The sequence below is a fragment of the Podarcis pityusensis genome (genome assembly GCF_964106645.2).
Source record: "Podarcis pityusensis genome assembly, chromosome: Z".
Classification (NCBI taxonomy): Eukaryota; Metazoa; Chordata; class Lepidosauria; order Squamata; family Lacertidae; genus Podarcis; species Podarcis pityusensis.
In genome coordinates, this window is record NC_138044.1 from 13,371,999 (window position 1) to 13,394,023 (window position 22,025).

The following is a 22,025-nucleotide window of genomic DNA, read 5'->3' on the forward strand; positions in this document are numbered from 1 at the left end:
TGTCCTTGAACTGTGACAGTGCACCTTGCTTCCCTGGACAGGGAGAGGTGTGTGCAGAAAGAAGCCCCACATGGTGTATTTTCTGGCTGCACAGAAGGCAGGAGCAGCATCTGTTGCTCTGTCCACTGGAGCCCCAGCCCAACCCTGGAATGTGGCCCCTGCCAAGTTGTTTATGAGACAAGGTGGCCTCAGGATTCTTTGGAGGAAGCCACAGCTGTTGAAAATGGCATGGCGCTATTTGGAACATATGATTTATTGTGATTTATTGAATTTGTATACTGGACTTCATCCGTAGATCCCAAGGTGGTACAGTGCAGATGGAGTCTGAGTTATGCAGCTGAGGTGAAGGCCAAAAGCCTCAAACACAGAGGTGGCAACCTGTTTACTGCAGAGTTAGGATGCGACAGCTGGGAGAATGGAGGGCTTAAAAGCTAAGAGCACACTCAATTTATTTCTCACCCTGGCTTTGGAGCGGGAGTAGGAGGAGTCAGCCATGCTGGGTCTGTAGCGGGGCTTTCTGATTGTGGCGCTGGTGAAGGTGTGAGGGAGTCCCTGGGGCCCAGGTTCTGTCCGGCGGAGTCAGCGCCCTTTGCAAACCTCACCTAAGGGAGCAAAAGAGGGGCATCATGGAGTCTGGTCAAGGCAACCACTGCCTCCATTTGTAGAACCTTATCCAGGCAGTAGACTGACCACCCAACAACCTTCTGAGGTTCTCTTGGTTGCTAATACATTGGGAGGCAGACACACTCACCCGTTTGACTTCCACCTCAAAGGCCAGGGTTGAGTCCGGAGGAATGCGTTCAGCTTCTCCCGAAGACCCATAAGCCAATGCTGGTGGGATGATGAGGAACCGCCTCCCTCCTCTCTTCATGCCAATCATTCCATCTTCCCAGGCCTTCAAGTTCCAGAAATGGAGAACCAAGCAGAAAACAAGTTTGGGTGACCGCCTTCGCTAAGTGCCAGAACCACACAGCCTTCGCCAACTTGATATCGTCCAGACACCTTGGACTCCAACTCCAATCAGCATGCGCTGGCTGGGGCTGATGGGAGTTGGAGTCCACAGGATCTGTGTGTGTGTTTGTCAGGTTGGTAAAGGCTGGTCGAGAGCAGGGCACAGGAATACTGACAGTTCTCTTGAAGTCTTGAGGACAGTACTGTAGTTTAAAGCAGGGATGAAAACCATTCCCTCTGGGGCAACCTTCTTGGTGGGGAGGAGCATGCCAGGAGTGGGCGGGGCTAGAGGGGAAAGTGGGAGGGGCAACAAATGTAATTTTTACCTTTGTACAATATGCTACTTTAGACACCCACTCACACTCCCCTCTCTGTCTCTCATCCAGGACAGCAAGAGGCAGCACTGGAGGTCCAGGACTGTTTTGGTCCAGGCCACAGAGCAGGCTTGGCGAGGGGCATGGCCTGGGGTGAATCCTGAGGGCCAGTTTCAGTCCCTGCTGGGCCTGAGGTTCCCCACCCCTCCTGTAAAGAAAGGGCAAGCCTGACTGACCAGTAGGGCAGGATCAGGAATTTTGTAGGGATCGAGGGACCCTGTTTGGGCCTCCCACTCCAGCAGATCCTGGCAAGCGTAGACAAGCTGGGACAGCTACCTGCCTGCCGTTCTTGAGGAAGCCATTTGATCAGGGTTTGAGCTCAAAAAGGGTTTGAGCTCAAAAAACCTTGCACTGCGGTGGGAAGAGAGCGCCATCTTACCTTGATGACTTTGCCAGAGCCTAGCTTCAGACGGAGCGGCTTCTCTTTATTTACATTCGAGTCAAAAACCTGTTCCAAAAGTGGAAGGTCAATGGGGTGAAATTACTTTTAACGCGGAAGGCAATAGGTTCACGTTCTGCTACTCCAGTTGCTGAGCCAACAGCAATGAGTATCGAAGGACGGGGCGCAACTTGGGCACAGCACCTGTTTTGCAGGCAGCCGGTTCCAGGTTCAAAACTGGCATCTCCAAGTAAGGTCAGGGAAAGGCTTTTGCTTGAAAGCCTGGAGAGCTACTGCCAATCAATGTGGGCGATGCCAACCTAGACCTGTGGCCTGATGCAGTGCAAGGCAGCTTTCTATGTTGAATCCCCTACCTAGCGGTGCCTCCCATGTTGCAGATTGGGTAAAATGAGGTTGAGAAATAGGATCTACACCTTGGAGACAGGTGAAGCTCAGGGCCTAAGAGCATGTGCTTCCCAGGAAGAAGGTCCTGGGTTCCCTCCCCAGCATCCCCAGTTGAGAAAGGGCGGCAAGGTTGGGCAAGGCCCCACCTCTGGAGAGCAACCAATGCAAGCCCCATGGAAAAGCACTGGCTAGAGCTCATTGGGGTTGGGGTCAAATGCACATTGAGCTGTGAAGCAAGCTGGGTGAGTCTCATCATGTCCCTCTCCTGTTTCAGGAGGAATTTCCTTGCAATGTTATTGAAAGGCAAAAAGACAGGGTTGTGGGAAAAAAGGGCTGTATGCAATCTATAAACCAGGAGTGGGAAAGCTGTGGCCAAGAAGTGCTGCTAGAGACTTCAACTCCCATCATCCCCAACGCCTGGAGGATGCCACAGAAGTGCCCCATACGCAGTATAAAAACAGTATCAGCCAACCCCTCTGCCAGGTCTCACCTGCCCAAGACTACAGTTCTGGAACAGCCAGCCTGTAAAAGTGATCTCCAGGGCATCTCCAGTCTCCACACCTTGGCCGTCTCCGAGAACAAGATCCTGGCACAGCACTGAGTCAGGAGAACGGCTGCTGTTATACTTGGCAATGCACAGCTGTGAAGAAGAAGAACCAAGCCATTTGTGTCATTAGCTACCATTGTCATCCGCACCTATGCAATCTGGTCCAACGCAGCACTGGCTGAAGACCCCAGGGGCCTGAAAAGGCCCCAACTGGCTACACCACCATTCCTTGCCCTCCCTGCAGGGCCCCTGGATGCTTCTTAGTGGTTGGCAGAGAAAGCATCTGGCGACTGATGCAAGAGAGCTGAGCTCCCGCGAAGACTAGTTCAGTGTCTGCAGGACAGCCACCCCCCACCCCACAATGCAGTGCACGCCTCTGGCACCTGCTTGCTGAAGTCCACAGCCGCCATTTCTGATTCAAACATGATGGACCAATTCTGCCTCTGATCATCATAAAATGTGCAGTAGTTGTTGGGCTGCACCTGCGGAAAGAGAAAGTGGAATTCTGAGCAGCAGACAGCCTCTGCTCAAAGCAACTTTCTTCCTGATGGGTCTTGCTAAAGACTTTGGGTTGTGTCCCAATGTTAGCCCTACTCAGAGCAGACCCATGAAAATTGATGGACATGATGAACTTTGGTGCATTAATTTCAGTGAGTCTACTCTGAGCACACACACACAAACATCAACTTCTGTAGTGTGTCATGTTTAGAAATGGAAAAATGCTATAGGATTTCGGGGTGGAGGGCTACCCCAAGGGATGTAAGCTACAGTAGGACAGAGGGCAGAATGTCATCTACTTTACTTTGTTACCTCTAGGTAAGCGTTTTAACCATAGAGGGGGCCCTTGGATCTAACACTACTCAAATCTAATGGGTTGCAACAAGCATTAGCCCTACTGAAAGCAGACCCACTGAAATTTATTGACCACAGCTGAGACCTCATATGCAATGTGCATTTCAAACCACCAAAGAATTCTGCTTAGCTTCAGCCTATGCCATGGTCCTTGCAGGTCTTAACATCAAAGCTTGCCGTGAATACAAACCAGGCATGGATGCTGGCGGTCGCAATCTGCTGACCTTCTGGATGCACAATACCTGGCTTATGCCGAGTGATTTCTATTACTACACGAGAGATCTCAAGGCAGCCCCACAGGGTTCCTAGAAGGTCTGCTGTCCAGGAGCCAACCAGCTCCACACCTCCTTAGCTTCAGCAAGATGCGTTGCATTGTGTAACCTCAGCCTATGCCATGGTCCTTGCAGGTCTTAATACCAAAGCTTACCGTGAATACAAACCAGGCATGGATGCTGGCAGTCGCAATCTGCTGCTGCTTGCTGATGTAAAGAAGCACTCTGTACTGGATTCCACAAGAGATAGATGGACAGAAGAAAACAGGAGCAAAAGTGAGGAATCAAAAACTATGGGGCTGGCTGTTTTCAAAAGCACCTGGAGCTCTTCTTATACCAGGTAGCATTTCCACAGCACCCCAACAGCCAAATGACACATTAACATACAAATACATCAGAGGTGTTCATCGTAGGAATTGCTTTGGTTGCAGGTGCCTGGCTTAATTACATGTGGAATGACTTCGTTACAATGGAGCAGGCGTGGGGAGCCTTTAGTGCTGAGCTACAACACCCATTGGCTCTTGCCAGCATGGCCAGTGGAGAGGGGTGATGGGAGCTGTCGTTCAGCGACATCTGGAGAACCAAAGGCTCCCTACACCTGGACTGCGGAGAAACCAAGGGGTGAGATCTGTTCTTTTCTGCCCAATTAGCAAAACGAGAATGACAGCCCAGTGTTTTATCCTGTCCCCACCACCCTCACCTGCAACGGCACAGTAGGACAAGGCAATCATACCAGAGTCTTTCTGGAATAAATGCATATGTTTCCTGACATATTTTATCTGTTTATTGTAAAACACCTGTGAATCCTTTCACAGCAAAGTTGGGCAGAACAAACCACTGAAGAGCTGGCTGACTGGGCTGAAAAGGACAGAGGCTGGAAAAACTGAATCCCTTTTCCAACATAAGCTGCTGAAACCCCCTTCCTTTTTTGAGTGGTGGGAAACGTTTATCGATTTTTCAAGCCACGACAAAGTTACTGTCTCACCTCCCTCTATCCACTCCACACACAATACCCCCTAGGTCCTTCTTTTGTCAAGATGCTAGTCCACATGGTTCTAGAGCACATAAGAGCACAGGGAGCTGCCTTGGACTGAATCAAACCACTGGTCTCTCTAGCTCAGGACTGTCTACTCTGACCGGCAGCAGTGTCCCCAGCCCTACCCAGAGGAGCTAGCAATTGGATTTGGGAGCTTCTGTCTGCAAAGTGGATGCTGTGTTACTGAGCAACAGCCCCTTCCCTGCTGAGAATACATTTTGTAGAGAAGTGAGGTCAGAATAAGAAAAATGGGAGCTATAACCCTTGTGAGCTGATTGGGCAGAAAGAGACAGGAGCCAAAACAGCACCTTTGCTTTTTCCAGAGTAAGACACCATCAGGAAACCAGCATTCAGACAAAGGGAAGCATTTCCTCAGCCCAACCTACATCAACCCGGTATCCTCCAGATGTTTAGGACCAACAGCAGCTGTAGCCCCAAACATCTGGAGGACAGCAGGTTGACAGAAGGCCAGGCTACTTCAAGACACCACACCTCCTCCTCTTACCTCCTTGGTTGCATTGCTGCCCACTACAGCTGCTCCATACTTGCCATGTTTCACATATTTCCCATTGGTACTGGAATGAGAAGAGAACACCTCTTAGCTTCTCACAATTTTTGCCACCATGCCAACCCCATGGGTTATATTAAGCAGCTCTTTACAAAGACTTCCCAGGGGTTGTTTAACTCTCATCTGCCCAGGCCATCTGGCCAACAGTGAGGGGTGATGTGGGGGGCGGGCGGTAGCACCCCAGCAACAGTTTATCAGCCCACAAGCTCCCCATCCCAGGAGGTCTCTATCCTCATTTCAGCTCAGTGTTGGCTGGTGCCTCATTGGGGTGAATGCAGGGAGCCCAACTCTAGGTGCCACCAGAGCCAACGACAAGAAGGACCAGCTAAGTCTAGGGCTGTCCCCATCCTCCTTCCTGCTGTGTTCTACCATGGCAGCATGGAGACTGAGGGGGAAGAGGAAGAGGGGGTGGTGTCCTACTGGACCTGCTTTCACTGGTGTGGCATAAGGCAAGGAAATCAACAGCACATAGAGCCAGAGTCAATGATATCCACAGCCTGATTCGTTGGAAGTAAAAAAAACAAAAAGGAAGGTGAGGGCAGGCTGAGGTTGAGTTGGCGGTGCCCCATTCGCCCCAATTGACCACCCCCCACTGTTGTTCAGTTCCACCTCTTTCCGAAGAAGCCAGGCAAGATGGAGAGATGATTGCAAAAGATGTGAGCACAGGACTTGGGTAGCAAGAACACACTGCAGCTCATCCCCTCTACTGTAGTACTCACAACAAATATGCATGAACAGCTGTAGCAAAGAAGACTGAATGCACTGCTGCAGTGGGCGCAGGAGCAGCAGCAGCAGGCACAGCAGTGGGTGCAGCAGCAGCAGCTGCAGGAGGATGCTTCTGGGTGGGCAGACCTGCAGCTGGAGCAGCACATGAGAAGGGTAAGTGCTCTGTCGCAAACAGAGCATTGCTTGCAAACATCATGCCAAGTTAGCTCCCTTGTCTTGGGACCAAGCCAGTTGCTCAGATTAATGAAAAACAGGAAGTTGCCTTGTATGGCGTCAAACCACTGGGTCCATCTTCCTCAGTGTGGTGAATCCAGAAGACCGTCACCTTTCTGGAGCCCCAGGTCAGGGGTCTCTCCCCAGCACTACTCGGGAGTTGCCACAGACCAACCCAGTTGATTCTGTTGGGCTTCAGAGCCAAAGGTTGGACTAGATGAGCCACTGGCCTGGTCCACAAGGGCTCGTCTTATGTTCCTAGGCATTGTGAACAGTTTACTTACCGGTAGCTGGTTGACCTTTTTTAGGCTGCTTGGGTGGCATGTATTGGAAGAGCACATTTCCAGATTCTGTAGCTGTCTGATCCTGTCCAAAGAGAGAGGCCAGCCTGGTCCTGGGCAGAGAGAAAAGTAACCATTCACTTCATTCACAGAGAGAGGCAAGCGGGTGGGAACAAGACATGTATCTGCAAGCACAAATATGCTCATGTTTCACTGCAGGTTGGCGATTTTGTTGCAGCCTTCCCCAAAGACCAGAGAGTAATGGATTCAAAAACTAGAATCCAGTCAGTGATTAGGATGTTGGCCACCCCACTAGGGGTGCTTGCCAAGGGGAGCTTTGCCCAGTCTCTCTTGGGGTAACCAGCCTGGAAGAGCTGTTGTAAGAAATTAATGCACACAACTAAAGGAGTAGACACATTGTGGGTCTTCTCTAAGCAGAATTTTGTTGGAGACAATCCCTTCTTTTTCCTATCAAGTTTCTATAACCTCTCTTAAGAAGAAAAGAAAAGCCTGCAGGATCTGGCCAAAGGCCCAGCGAGTCCAGCATTCTGTTCTTACAGTAGCCAACAGAACCCAAGCACAAGAGGCCTCTCCCCTCCTGTGGCTTCCAGCAACAGTTGTTCAGAAGCCCTGCTGCCACCAACTTGGTGAGCACAGCCACGGTGACTAAACATCGCTAGCCTTCTCCTCCCTGAATTTTTCTAATCCTCTTTTAAAGTCACCCAAGTTGGTGGTCATTCCTGCCTCCTGCAGGAGAGTTCTGTAGTTTAACTGTGCATGGTGTGAGAAAGTACTTTCTTTTGCTTTTCCTGAAGGTCTTCCAACATTCAGCTTCATCGGATGTTCACAAGAGGGAGAGAAACTGTTCCCTATCCACTTTCTCCATGCCATGCCTAATTTGATAAACTTCTATCATATTATCTCTTACTTGCTTTTTGTCTAAACTACAAAGTCCCTAAAACTGAAAAGACTGCTGCCAAATTAGTGCACCCAAGCTTTTATAGAACCTAGTAAACAAAAGAAAAATTTAAAGGTATCCATTACTGCAAAGATACAAGCCCTGCCCTTGCAGTTTACCCTTTCCCGACACAGGGAGATTCACCGCCAGGAATGTGGGGAGAGGGAATAAACCTTGCTGAACAGAAGTAGTTTTCCCTACAGACATTCAGAAGTATCTCATCTCAGGGTTGTTCTGGTAGCTGAAACTTACCAGTTACCACACATCCTAGCCCACTTCCCTGCACTCCTGAGAGCTAGAAACTTGCAGATTAAAACAAACGAACAAACACTAAGGCCAAGTATCTTCAAACATTAAATTTCCAGACTTAGCCCCAAACTCCATGCTATACTGAACAGCAAGCAAAAATATCCAAGGGGTGAAGTGCCCATTTTAAATGCCTGACAGCACCCCAAACAGCTGGTCCAGATGAAACAAACCCGTGGACTGCCTGCCAAAGGTACTCTGTTCGCCGTAGGTCTGACATCGCTGTTCAAGTGCCCCAGTTGGTTCTCCAGCTCCCACCCATTCAATGTTGGCTGCTGTTTTCTCGTGTCATTACCCCTCCCCTCTCTTTTCCATCCTGAAGCATCAGCAAAGTAAGGCGTGGGCAGTGGGGGGGGGGGGTGAATTAAACAGCTAAGGTTTCCAAAGGCAATTCTGCGTTTGCACAACAGCAATCCTCTGGAATGGCTGCATGACCTTGTGAAAGATACGAAAATCTATCCCGTATCATTTCTAAGCAGTTCTTCTAGGATTCCAGCTGGAGAAAAACCATGAGTGGCAACATGCATGTTAGAGGGGCTCCCAAAAGAAGTGAGCGGAACAGAGATTGTGAGCTTGGCTTCTCCTTCTGGGGAGAGTGACATTCTGGGATGACATAGATCCAGCTCACCCCACTCACGTGCCTACTCAGTTCCACTTGGAGGCAGGGAGAGCAAACTAAAGAAGAGGAAGTAAAACAGGAATTGGAGTTGACAGGACCCTCAAAGCATTTATTTCTTTATACACCACACACCCCTTGCCATAGAAGCAAACAAGTGTGTGATATATATAAAAAATACAATTAAAACTTAAATAAAAATAGAGAAACTGTTAAAAACATCTAAAAGCATAACAAAGCATCTAAAACCAATTTAAGAACAGGAATTCAATCATGTGCCTGGAGAGGCTTGTTAAAACAGAAGAGTTTTCAGCAGGCATCTAGAAGAGCAGTGATAGTGCCTGCCTAATGTCAACAGGCAGGGAGTTCCACAGTTTGGGTGCTGCCACACTAAAAGAAATGACTCCCTAGTGACAGATGGTACACAAATGGCCCTTGCCGAAGTGCAAGTTCCACAGGTCGAAAGGGATTAAACTGACAAGTACTGCATGGAGTACGGAAATGCCTTAAGTAATCTGGGACTTCAGCAGTGCCAAGATAGGATTTTCCTGTATCTCACAGGCTCTCTTCCCATGGCCCCTCTAAACTAAAGTAGGGAATGAGAAACTTTTTCAGACAAAGGACCTCATTCCCCTGTGGGCAACCTTTCAGGGGCCACATAGTAGTTGTGGGTGGGATCAGGGGCCAAAGTGCGACTCTTACCTTCTGCACAGGTCAACTTTTTATTTTTATGTTCAATCTTTATGCATAATTTATGCCGCAACCTGTATTTGGTTGCCTTATTAATACATCTGAAATTTGACTCTGCACATGAGGCTACATCCCATCCATGCAAAAGTCAGAGATTTCCACACACCCCTCTCTCTATTTTCTCCATCTAGGGAAGCAAGAGGCACTATCACAGTTCAAGAAAACATTCCACACAAGCAAAAGCACCTGAGGTGTGCGCAGGGCAGGGCCAGTCAGAAGAGAGAACCAGGGAGTGGGCATCACCTTGGTAAAGCCCTGAAGAACTGAATTCCAAAGGATCTCTCTGCTACCACATTTGTACATTAACTGAACTGGTGATGACTGGTTTCCATTGGGACTGCTGGGGTGGAAGGCTGGGAGCCCAACAGTAGGAGGAGGCAGAGCCAGGAAAGTCTGGTGGTGTTGTCCCCATCCTCTTCCTTCCTGCTGAATTCTACAATGGGAAAACTAGGGCCACCCCTTGGACTGGTGGGCATAGACAAGAAGGGACGCAGGTGGGAGTTGGCTAAGGGCAGACTGAAGTTGATGGGGCAGTGTCCCATATGCCCTAAAACAGCAGCCTCTGATGGCTTCCCAAGGGCTTAAAAAGTTTGACGCTGTTACTCAGAATCATGACATTTTTCCTACTTGCACACTGAAAGCACTCAAAAGAGCAGTTCTTTCCCCCTTAAAAATTGGCATCAACTTTCTACCAGGCATTAATCACGTTTTCAAGCTTCTCTTCATATCCTTCAAGGCTAGAAGGATAATAATTTTATAAAGGCACAACCTTAGGTGAAAACTCTCATAAGTGAAAGCCAAGATTCCCAATACAAATATATTAATAAAAAAATTGTCCAGTAGCACCTTAGAGACCAACTAAGTTTGTTCTTGGTATAAGCTTTCATGTGCATGCACACTTCTTCAGATACACACCTAGTTGTTCTCTAAGGTGCTACTGGACATTTAAAATTTTTTTATATATATATTTCGACTTCGTCAGACAAACATGGGTACCTACCTGAATCTATTCCCAGTACAGTATTTCTCAGTTCTATGCCAAGAACTAGGCTCTGAGCGCAGTAGTGGTGCAATTGAGGAATTCACCAAGTTCCTACACCAGCATTTCCTCAGTGTTTGCCCTTCTGAATTCTTTAAGATTCCTGTTTTTTTCTGAAAATCCTTCCTAAACTGGAAACTAACACCAATGATCTTTCCTATTCCTCAATGTATTGCCAATGATGATGATGCAATGTTCCTTGCTGGATCAGGGTTCATTTTTACATGCCTCCTCATCCAGGAATCCACTACCACAGGAACAGCCAACAAGTCAATGAATGGCACCCCAACCTTGCTAAACCCAACTGCACTTGTTCCTTTTGTGCAATCAGTATTCACAGCTTGCTTATCTCACTGAATTCTTGCAACATTCACTCAGGGTCCAGACAGTTAACCTCCCCCATTGCCACCCTTAAGAGTTCCACGGCAACGACGACACTCTCCAACACCATCATGTCCGCTCATGATATTGGGGGGGGGGCATCAGCAGTTCTCCGGAAATTACTGGACTACAACTCCCACTGTCCCTGGCCTTCAGCCATGCTGGCAAGGACTGACAGAAGCTGGAGTCCAGCCATAGGTTCCTCATCTCTGCCTTATGCCCTCCTTGTGGCCCTCTGACATGGCAATGCCCATAATAATTCCTTGATAAGAGCTCTAGCCCCCTTGCTCTGGAAGAATCTTCTACTGTGGGGCAATCTCTCCTTTGGAGGCACAGATTTAGGAGGAGGTAGTTATGGAAACAAGGCAGAGCCTTCTCCCCACCAACCACCATAAGACATGAGAGGTGAACACCCAAGGGAAATGTCATGCCTGAAAGGAAAAAGATCAGGAACATAAGAAGCTGCCTTCTATCAAACGAGACCCTTTGTGTATCTAGCTCAGTACTGTCTACTGACTGGCCGTAGCTTTCCTGGGTTTCAAACAGGGGGCATTCCCAGCCCTACTTGGAGATACCAGGGATTGAACTTAGGACCTTCTGCATGCAAAGCAGACACTAAATTTTGTTCCCAAAGCATTCCAAAAGAATCAACTCAGCTAATCAAAGGACTTTACCTTCAGCCTTGGGGCGGGGGGAAGCTGCAGCTTGGGGAAATGTCTTTTGCAGTAGGAAAAACAAGCTAAGTTGAGCTGCAAGAGGCTCTGCCCTGATTTAGGTTCCCAAGGAGACTGACAGACATCCCTCAAGTCAAGCTGAATGCCCTTGCAAAGGATTCTCATTGCTTTGCCAGAGAAATGTGAGGTGGAAGACAATTTAGTATGTTTAGGTTTTGTATACCCTGTCTTTAGTTGGATAAAGCATTGAATTTTTGTTAGATTACTTGTCTCTGTGGTTCCATAATAATTTGAGGGGGGGGGGGAGATTTTTTTTAAAACCTCCTCAACTTGCCCAAGCACCCCAGCCCAGCTTGAAGGCCATTCCTGTGTGTGTGGTTGGATGTCTTCTTCCTAGGATCATAAGAAGTGGCCTTACATTGAGTCACGTCCTTGTTCCATCTAGTTCAATTTCACCTATAGCAACAGCTCTCCAGGGTCCCAGACAGGGACCTCATCTGCACTATACATTGGAAGCACTATTATACTCTTTATGCCCTCATGGCTTCTCCTACAAAGAATCCTGGGAACAGTAGTATGTTAAGGCTGCTGTGAGTTGTTAGGAGACCCCCTGTTCCCCTCACAGACTTACCATTCCCAGAGTTCCCTGGGAAGAGGGAATGCAGTCACTCTGAAAATTGTGTGTGGATGCAAAAACTATTGAAAGCTGTATGATACTACTTTAAATGTAAAGTGAAGATGAGATCAGGAAGTTTTTCCCAGCCTTACCTGCAGATGCTGGGCATTGAACCCAGGACCTTCTACATGCAAAGAAGATACTTCACCACCCTGTAATGCCAGTGTTGGAAAGTGTGGGTTGCAGAGGTTGGGCCCTGCAGGAACAGAGCACTTAGCTACATGGGCTCTGGGCCTGATTCAGCAGGGTTCTCCTTATGACCTTAGCCCTTACAAGTCTGTGATGTAGACCAGCATAGTATTCCCAATCCTATAGGAAGTAGTGACCAAAGCCTGAAAGATAGCAGATTCACTTAAATAATGTACGTACTGAATTGGGGACTTTCCAAGTGATGCCTTTTTCTCTTGCTTACTAATTATCACACCAGTTCCTGAAGCAAATTAATCAGCTACAAGTGTTAGGAAGAGTGAATCCTAGCTGACCAAGCTGCAGACCTACGTTACCCTCCAGATGAGTCGTCCTCTTATCGGGCAGTTAGGGTTCAGTGGCCACTTTATTCAGGTGGCTATATGTCACTCTGACCTTTGCTCACTGCCAGTGTTGCCAAAAACAACAGTGCAGTGCCCTTATTTTGAACACCTAAAATGTCACAGTGTAAGGGCACTAGAAATCTTTCTTAGGGTTCCTTTTGTAGAAGGAATCTAAGACCACAAAACACCTCCATTCAGTCCTGTTACTGGCACCTGCTTTAGGGCAGGAGTTAGAATGCCAAATTGTGACCTGGGAAATCAGGGTGCAGACCCTCCCTTGGAGATTAAACTCACTTTGTGACTCTCTCTCAGTGTAACATCAGCACAGAAGAAGTGGAAACAGAAATTTAGAATCAGGAAATGGGTAAATATTTCACCACAGCACAGGCAACCTCAACCCTATGTACATTCATGGGGAAGTTCAGTTGAATTCAGTGGAGTCTACTCCCCAATAAGTCTTGCTTTTTAAGAATAATCCTCCTTTCCCCATTAACCCTTGGGCCGAACTTCCTAGTCCCAAACCACTACTAAAACATAATGTATTCCCTCACTCTACAAAAGGTGTGGGGTTCCTTTGGCCCTCTGGATTGTAGCGCAAGTGCACTCCCATCTCCAGTGGTGTAGTGATCTCGGGTTGCGGAGGTTACTATTTCTGCAGCAGGGTCCCTGCCTCCCGCACCCAATCATCATGAGAGGCGAACTTTTTAGCCACTGCATGCTCCAAAGATAAGCATGTAAGAAACAGTGAAAACACAAGGCACTTCGGTTTCAGCTCAATGCTGCCTCTGCTCAGAGTAGGTCCACTGAAATGGGCGGGCATAACCAACGCATAGCTTAGTCGGATGCAAGCCGGTGCCTCCCATTTCATCCTTAGCTGGACGAAACCCCGCCCATTTCATCCTCACCAGCTGGCTCAAAGACGCCTAGCTCAGCTGAACTTCGCCTCTCTCTCAGCGACTAACAGCACGTATTTGCAGACAAAGCCCTCTGCATGTGTTTGGAATCACCCTTCGCAAGCCTGCACCCACCCACCCCAGCCCCACATGCTGCCCCAGCCCCACATGCTGCCCCAGCCCCACATATAGCTCTAGTCCCACATGCAGCCCCAGCCCCACATACACCCCCAGAACCACATACAGACCCAGCCCCACACCCACCCCAGCCCCACATGCTGCCCCAGCCCCACATACAGCTCTAGTCCCACATGCAGCCCCAGCCCCACATACACCCCCAGAACCACATACAGACCCAACCCCACACCCACCCCAGCCCCACATGCTGCCCCAGCCCCACATACAGTCTAGTCCCACATGCTGCCCCAGCCCCACATGCAACCCCAGCCCCACATGCAGCCCCAGAACCACATGCAGCCGCAGCCCCACATGCAGCCGCAGCCCCACATACAGCTCTAGTCCCCACATACAGCTCTAGTCCCCTCACGCGGACCCAAAGACACCCGCACACCCCGCATCTCCCCCCACGCAGAGAGGCGCCGCATTCTCACCCTCCCGTCGGAAGCTGGAAGGCCTCGTCTTCTTCATCCATGTCCCCCAACATCCTGACGGCCCCTCGCTCCCCGCGCCCCTCGGCTAAGCCCAAGCCGGGAGGCGAGAGCCGCAAAGTGCGCGGCTGCAACTTCTCGGCCATGGCGCAAGCGCTGGGCTGCGGAAGCGAAACTAGCAAGGCAAAGCGGCCGGCGGCACGTGATCACGGCCAAGCATTTACCGGTCACCAAGCGGCCCAAACTTCCAGGCGGAAGAAAGAAACGCGTCCACGGGGGCGCTAGCGAGCCGCTGCCGTGATTTTAGCGCCGGGGCTCTTATGTTTGACGGAAAGGGAGGGGGACCAATGGGAAGCTGGTTTCTGGGAGAGGGAGGCGGGAAGGCGGGTGACGCTCGCTCGATGCTGGCCAGTGAGGTGGCGCCTCCGTTCGCCGGGCGAAGAAGGGACACGTCTGAGGAGGTCGAGGCAAGGAGCAGAAGGCGAGGAAGGCGCAGGTAGGCGGCGAGCAGAGGGAGCGAGTGCGAGGGTTCCGGTGCCAGCGCCTCACGGGGGGGGGGGGGCTGAGGGCATAGCTGTCAACCTTCCCTTTTTTGCGGCAAATCCCCTTATTCCAGTGCCGTTTACCGCTGCTGTCCCGGATTGTTAGAGATCCCGTAGCCTGTCCCCGGGACAGGTGAGGCTGCTGATCCCTTTTTTTCGAGGCTGCTGATCCCTTATTTTCAAATCTGAAAGTTGACAGCTATGGCTGAGGGAGGTGGACGAGGAGGCAGGGAACGAAGATAACTGGAAACAGTTCCGTTTTTATATGTGTTCATATATCTATATGGTAATCTTGAAAAATAATAAAATAAATATGATCGTTACCTCAAGAATAATGAATAAATCCTAAATGACAGAGGAACAACGGGAACGAAGGGAGCCTGGGGGCCTGAGGGTGAAAAGGAGGAATGAAACGGGGGTGAAGAAGGGCAGGATTCCGAGGGGGAGGCAGAGGGCAGGAGGGACGAGGGCGGAAAAGGCGGGTGGCTGGAGCTCGGGAGGTGGGAAGTGCCGTTGTATTCCGATGTGGCATTTTAGTTCTTGTTTATTAATGCTTTCGTCTGATTTCAATACCTTTGGGTGCATGTGCCACACAGTACACTTCAGTCACAGTCAAAGCACATGGGAGTTGTAGTTTGTTCATCGTGGAGCTACATTTCCCAGCACCCTTAAACTTAAGTTCCCTGGCTGGCTGCATACACATCATACGTTTAAAGCATGCGTCTCCCCCCCCCCAAAGAATCCTGGAAATCGTAGTGTACCCCTCACTGGGCTACAGTTCCAAGCACCCATAAACTAATGTGCCCGGGTACTTTGTGGGGAATGTGCTTTAAATGTGTGGCATGTGTGCAACCTGTTTGCATATGCAACATACATTTAAATTACATTTCCCCCCTTCAAGTTCCCCAAACCCTTAACAGACTACAGTTCCCAACATTCTTTTGTTGTGAGGGGGAATTGTGTGCTTTAACAATGTAGTGTTTTCACAGCCTCAGTTGGTTTACTGTGTAAGTCGCTTTGAGGTACCTGAATGCAAAAATGTCACTAATAATTGTAAAATAATAAATAAAAATAAAATGAATTGAGTGAAGAAGAGTAAGGATCCGTGAAAGCAGAAGATGGGCAGAACTCTGTTGCAGGAACAAGCCAAAGCCAATCTAATCCAGCTTTCGGTCCTGACTGAGGCCAACCAGATGGATGTCCTCATGGAAAGCCCAAGGGAGGAGCTGAGTGCAACTACAGTGCTCCCTAGCAGCTCATATTCAGACGCCAACTGCCTCCAACAGCGGAGGGAAGACATAGGCATCATGGCTAGTAGCTGTTGGTAGCCTCTTAAAGCCTCTGTGAGTGAAGGTGTGTGTGGAAAGGTGAGAAGGATGGGACCTGAGTGTTGAATTGAAATGAGATTTGTAAAGTGTAGGGGACTGAATGGAATGGGTGACAGGATGAAGAGGTGGGTTAAGGGAAAGAACATGAGAGTGAATGATAGGCGAGAGACAGAGGCCGAATGAGAAAGGAGAGTGGTGGTAGAGAATGATCAGCTGGCTGGACTAGTAGAGTTTAATGTTATAGGGAAATGGGGAGGTGTGTATTTATGACCAGCAGGCCTTACAAAGTGCCATTCTAGGAAGCGATGTAACTTGCCTTCCTAACTCTCTAGTTCTTTTATGTCCAAACAGTTTCTTTGAGGAATTTTTCTTTTTGGGTTTTTCAAGACTGAGCTAGAAAGAATCTCAGTTTCCAAGCTGGTGAAGAAGTGTTTGCTGATTTGGAAGACAAACAGGCCCAAAATACTGTACAAATAAATCAATAAATCTATATTGTATAGGAGTGGCTTGTGTGAAATGTTTTTTTTCCACCCTTGCTTTGGAGGTGGCAGTGTTGTAGGGCACTTCCTAGATTGGCGGACAGGAGTAGGTGGATAAGTATTCTAGGCATCTGGTTTCCCAGGCTCCAATAAGTGTAAAGGTGGCACCTAGAACTTCTCAGGCTTGAACTATCATGATTGGTGCTGACTACTGAGGAAATCTTTTTGCAGGTGTAGTTTAATTCATTCTGCCCAGAAATGCACCCTTGTTCTGTTATCTTCTGTGCCTCAGGTTCCATTTCTGGGCTGTTGTCCAGGATCTCCTGGTTTAGAATGCCTTTGTCTGGAGAGTTGGCTAGGCACGTCTCCCAGAAGAATTAAGAACTGATTTTAAAAAGGCTTTTACACTCTTGGAGATTAACTCTGTAAAAAAAAAAAACTTTTCTGTAATAAGAGTCTCTCTCAAAATGTGATTTGAAACTTGAGAGTTTAGAAGCCAGCTGTATTTTCCCTGTCAATTGTGTCTTTGAAAACTGAATCACCAGAAACAGCAGATTCAAATTCTTTGTACTCATTCAAATCCTAACAGATGTTGGTTAGATCGGACAAATAGCTGAAGAGGAAACTGAGCTGCTGTAGCCAAAATGTGGGATTTAAGAGGTTTGGTGATGCATCTTACTCTAAACACCCATGACATGTCATAGAAAATAATCCAACTCTGGGATCATCTCTTGAGGTTGATTTTTTCATTGAACAAGTGGTGTGCCTTTCATTCCCACACACTGCTCCAGTAATGTTTGCAGCTGAAGCCTACATTTCAAGAAAGTTCCAGGAATCAGTGAACAGAAGCATTGCTGATTTTTCTACAGTGTCTTATAACAAGCTTGTAAAGCTTGTGTGGCGTGGGTAGCCAATTCAAAATTTGTGGTCACCCGAACATGCCCTTGCTACAAAAAGCCTGCTGCACCACTGGAACATGGTGTAAGATGAAGGACAAAGATGCAAGGGTGTGGTATCTTTCCTTATCTCTGCACCTGCATCATCTTCCTCCAGCTCAGAGCCAGAAAGGTAAGACAGAGGTTTGTTTTGGCTCTGTATTCACACCCAGCAAGTGCAGAACTAAAGCAAGCTGTAGGCTTCTAACCATGTTTGGGATGGCGGAGGGAGTAATTTCTACCCCTCTGCAGCTCTAATGTCAGAAGAAGGCCTCAGACTTGACCCACTCGCAACAGCACGTCTGACTCCTTGCCCTGATGAAGGGAGCAAGCACATCCCAGATGCAGGGGCAGGGGAACCTTTGTTCCTCCAGATGTTGTTACACTCCCATCAGCCCTAGCAATCATGCACAATGGACAATAATAATTGGAGTTGTACTTCAGCAACCTCAGTGGGAGGGGGAAGGTTCTTCACACTTTTGTTAGAGCATGTACACAGTTTTAAAAAGAAATCCCCAGAAACCACATTGCCCTGTTCTAGCTGTTTGATTCCAGTCACTGTGCTATCCATCTGACCTTGGACTGTGTATTTGCCAGATCGAGAGTGTTTTCATAAGAAGAGGGCACAAAATAAAAATCAACCTGAGGGCAACTTTCCTCCTTTTACTGTGTACCTGCCCATGTCCCTGGGGTTCTTAAAGGTGGTATTCCTATTGACTAAACAGTCCATTTTTTTCTTTCTTGGCAGTGTACATATATCATCAGTCTGCTGCCAGGAGTTGGAGTTTAGGCTTAGGTGTTCGGGAGCAGAGCTGAGCACACAAACAACGGAGAATTACAGATGATATAGATTGCAAATTTTACACAGGATAAGAGCTATCTCTTCATTTGTAAACTTTTGAAGTCATCCGTAGTTAAGGTAAGCTTTTTGGTCTATTTTTAGCTTGTTAATTAATGCTTGTTTATCTTCCAGCAGTTCATTTATTTTGTGGACACTAATTAGCTGGCAGATAGAGAATCCAAATAGTTCTTCTAGTTTCGTGAATAGTTAAAAGAAGGAGATATTGCCGACCTAGTGTCCTAATTTAAGAACTATTATACAGTGTGTGGACTTCATTAATGTTCCTTGCTCAAGACAGTTCTCCACCTCCCAAAACTTCTATGTCGTATGAGAGGTTTATCTTATCCCTGACCCCCTTATCTCAAAAGGGAGTTTTGTCAATATGCCTTGGTTGCCTTTAATCAAGGCATAATGATCTCTGCGGACAGGAGTGTCAGCAGCTGATAACTAGTCTCCCATCATTCCTCCTTAGAAGTTGAGTTCGGTAAGGCTTTTGACAGTTCCCCATAATATTCTTGCAAAGTAGGTGGTAAAATGTAGACTGGATGAGGTAACTGTTGACTGGTTCACTGACCGAACCCAAAGAGTGCTCACTAATCATCATCCTGGAAAAAAGTGACAAGTGGGGTACCACAGGGTTGTCTCCTGGGTCCGTTGTTATTCAATGTCTTTAAAAATTACTTGGATGAAGGAATTGATGGGGATGCTCATTAAATTGGCAGATAACACCAAATAGGACAGGTAGCTAATGGATTCAAGATGACCGTAACAGATTGGAGAACTGGACCCAAACTAACAAAATGAATTTCAATACGCGCAAATGCAGGGTTCTGCACTTAGGCAGGAAGAACCAGATTCACAAATATAAGATCAGAGACACTTGTGAAAAGGACCTAGGGGTCTTAGTGGACCACAAGCTTGGGACATAAGTCAACAGTGTGATGCAGCAGCAAGAAAGCTAATGCAATTCTAGCCTGCATCAACAGAAGTATAGTGTCCAGACCAAGGGAAATAACAACACCACTCTATTCTACCTTAGTCAGACGATAGCCAATATATTGACAAGCTGGAACATGTGCAGAGGAAGGAACCAAGAAGATCAAGGGTCTGGAAATAAAGACTTCACAGGAACAGTTGGAAGGAGCTGGGTATATTTAGCCTGGAAAAGAGGAAACTAAGAGGAGATGTGATAGCTATATTCAAATATCCCAAGGGCTGTCACATGGAAGATGGAGCAAGCTTGTTTTATGGTCTGGAGGGTAGGACTCGAATCAATGGCTTCCAGTTACAAGAAAGGAGATTCCAACTAAACTTCAGGAATAACTTTCTGACTGTAGGAACTGTTCAACAGTGGAACAGAGACTCTTGGGAGGTTGTGGACTCTCCTTCCTTGGAAATTTTTAAGCGTAGGTTGGATGGCCATCTGTCATGGATGCCAGATGTTTTAGTTAGGGTTGCCATATTCCCAATGGTGAAAATCTGGACAGAGTTGTTGAGTTGTTGTTTTTCTTTGGATCAAAGTTGCTGAGCTTTTTTTGGGAACATCTCTCTTTTGGGGGGCTTTTCTTAGATTTTTTAGAATTTTTTTTAAAATACTTGCCATACTTGCCATACTTTCAGGTTTTCCCAGACATTTTGCCGATTCAGCAAAGAATCACCCAGACACCATTTTCTGAACAATTCCTGGACATATGGCAGCCCTACTTTAGTTGAGATTCTTGCATTGCAAGGGGTTGGACTAGATGACCCTTGAGGTCCCTTTCAACTGTACAATTCTATGATTCTATGAAATACTCTGGTCCCAGACCATGTACAGCTTCATAGAGGATAAACCATGGTAACTAGCCTAGGTGCTTCTGCTTTTTGCTTCTTAAACATTTTAATTTTCTTGCAGTGGCATCCAAAGCAGGCCTGTTTTTGATAAGAAGGGAGAGTCTCATTTGTGCTGACTTGTCTGCTTACCCCAGAATAGACTTCATGTTTGTTGGATTGGGTGGTGTTAATTAAAGTTAAATTTTAACTCAGAGTAATTAAACTCAGAATAGAGCTATTGAAATTAATGGACCTAATTTCATTAATTTCAGTGGGTCTGTTCTGAGTAAAACTTAGGTGAATGTCCTCCCCCCTTGGTTTTTTCTTTCTTTTCTTTTTTTCTAGAATCTCAGGATCTATCAACCAGAGTCAGATGCAAAAGATACACAAGATTTAAAGGGCATGTGTCTAAGTGCATTTTGAGCCTAGGGATTTGTTCTCAGTACAAGAGCTGAACTAAGCTCACAGTCCTCCCGGTTAGCCTTCAGCTTTTTTCATTTCAGCATATTATTCATATGGAAAGAATAGTTGTTTATTAAACAAACAAAACAAAACAAAACAAAACAAAAAACATCTAGTTGATCAGCTACAAGTCACTCAGAGATCTACCAGTAGATTCCAATCCACCTTCTTACCGCCCCTAGTCTGTTCTGTAGTTACTCTACATGGCAGTAGGGTGGGAGAAAGCCTTGAGAGTACACAGTGATAATGCGAAAAGGCTTGCCTTAACTCCACAGGAATGATTCTCTTCTCATTGTAAAATCTTGCCAGCTCTCCTCAGAGTGGGTGTTACTTGAACATAGGGTCCACAGCTAGAAAACAGTTGCAAAACCCACAAGCAACCCATACAAAGAGTCACTCACAAATGTGCATCACATGCCTATATTCATGTGCCTTAAAGTTAATCTCTTCTTGTCCTTTGTCAGTGTCATTTACCCATGCCTGTATGGAGGCTTCCAAACAGAAAACTATTTTTTTCTTAATCTAGAGTAGTCTGTGGAGTTATTTGGCGGGGCATTTAGGTTTGGGTCATGTGACTTTCTAGGCTAGCAGTGCTTAATCACAGGTCATACAGAATCTTTAATTGCTAGAAATAGTGGTACATTGAGGAAGCAGGCTGACTTGGTTTTGGTTAGTTGCACCCCCTCTTTTTGCTTCTGTTGCCCTCTCCCCAAATATCTCTGTTAGAATGAGCTCAAGTCTCAAACCTCCCTGGGGGTGATGGCTTGGAAGAAGAGAGACTGTGAAGCTGAAGCAGCTTTGGAGAGTTAATAATTACCCTCCAGGTATACACAGTGGGTCTGGATGCTGTATGTCAGTGCCATTGAAAGCTGCTGTGTGGAAACTTTGCTCTGCTGAGGGATTGTTGGCAAGGGTGGAAAGCTGGTCTCCTGCCAGCTGTGAAATGGGGAAGCAGATGGGGAGAAAGGAAGCCCCCAACCCTTGTTGGCCTATTCAGGATTTCTTGAAAAGCATTACGTTTTTAAGAAAGCCAGGAAGCTAGATTATTGGAACTTGCAAACCTTTATTGTTCTGATGCCAAACAGGAGTTCACTCTTTCCCTGTGCTGATTGGCAGCAGGCTCTCCCAAGACCTCAGGTAGTGGTCTGTCCCAGCTACCTGACATCCCTCTTAACCTGGGAATTCCTGCATGCGAAAAATTAGCTCTTACATTGAACTATGAGTCCTCTGGGCACCACATAGCTTGGATTGCTAGTGGGAAAGGCGAGCTGCATTTCCTACTGGCCGGACCATATATGCAAATCTTTATCTTTGACCACTTCAATATCTTTCTTATGACCAAATGCACGGCATGCTGTCACAACATGGCCTAGCTACCACTATATCTTCCCTCCCCGCACAGCCCTCCTCCAATCAGCTGTTCACCTGACAATTAGATAGAGGGTAATATTCAAAGGCGATAACATTTGAATTCAAGGAAGGCTTCTGAAGAAGGAGCAGTCTTGAGAGGCTTCTTTAGGAAGGCAGCAAAAATATACCACCAGCGTGACACCATCCATTGCAGAAACAATTTTTTCTTGCTTTGGTTACA

General features: G+C 47.3%; 2 protein-coding genes across 11 annotated transcripts in view; one reads left to right on the forward strand and one right to left on the reverse strand.

Moving 5' to 3' along the window:
• The window catches only part of LOC308467887 (FK506-binding protein 15-like), a 31,531-nt gene extending 17,235 nt beyond the window's left edge, over positions 1-14,296 (reverse strand). For 3 of the 7 annotated variants that reach the window (XM_080989566.1, XM_080989561.1, XM_080989560.1), the window contains exons 1-10: positions 14,039-14,296; positions 6,608-6,717; positions 6,104-6,242; positions 5,322-5,391; positions 3,936-4,010; positions 3,040-3,138; positions 2,600-2,749; positions 1,705-1,773; positions 752-895; positions 460-602 (exon numbers count right to left, since the gene is read on the reverse strand). In XM_080989566.1, coding sequence (XP_080845692.1) covers positions 460-602; positions 752-895; positions 1,705-1,773; positions 2,600-2,749; positions 3,040-3,138; positions 3,936-4,010; positions 5,322-5,391; positions 6,104-6,242; positions 6,608-6,717; positions 14,039-14,181 — 1,142 coding nt within the window. In that variant the 5' untranslated portion in view covers positions 14,182-14,296. The remainder of the gene's footprint in view (positions 1-459; positions 603-751; positions 896-1,704; positions 1,774-2,599; positions 2,750-3,039; positions 3,139-3,935; positions 4,011-5,321; positions 5,392-6,103; positions 6,243-6,607; positions 6,718-14,038) is intronic. The other 4 variants (XM_080989565.1, XM_080989564.1, XM_080989563.1 and 1 more) reach the window with 3 other exon arrangements.
• SLC31A1 (solute carrier family 31 member 1) overlaps positions 1-22,025 on the forward strand; it is a 71,879-nt gene that overhangs the window by 24,747 nt on the left and 25,107 nt on the right. Inside the window, exons 1-2 of one of the 4 annotated variants that reach the window (XM_080989667.1) lie at positions 14,425-14,531; positions 18,068-18,238. Coding sequence is in view for 1 of the 4 variants with exons in the window: in XM_080989666.1 (XP_080845792.1) it covers positions 14,437-14,531 (95 nt within the window). In the remaining 3 variants the exon portion in view is untranslated. Of the gene's footprint in view, positions 1-14,421; positions 14,532-14,685; positions 14,711-18,067; positions 18,239-22,025 lie in introns of those variants that run through there. The other 3 variants (XM_080989669.1, XM_080989668.1, XM_080989666.1) reach the window with 3 other exon arrangements.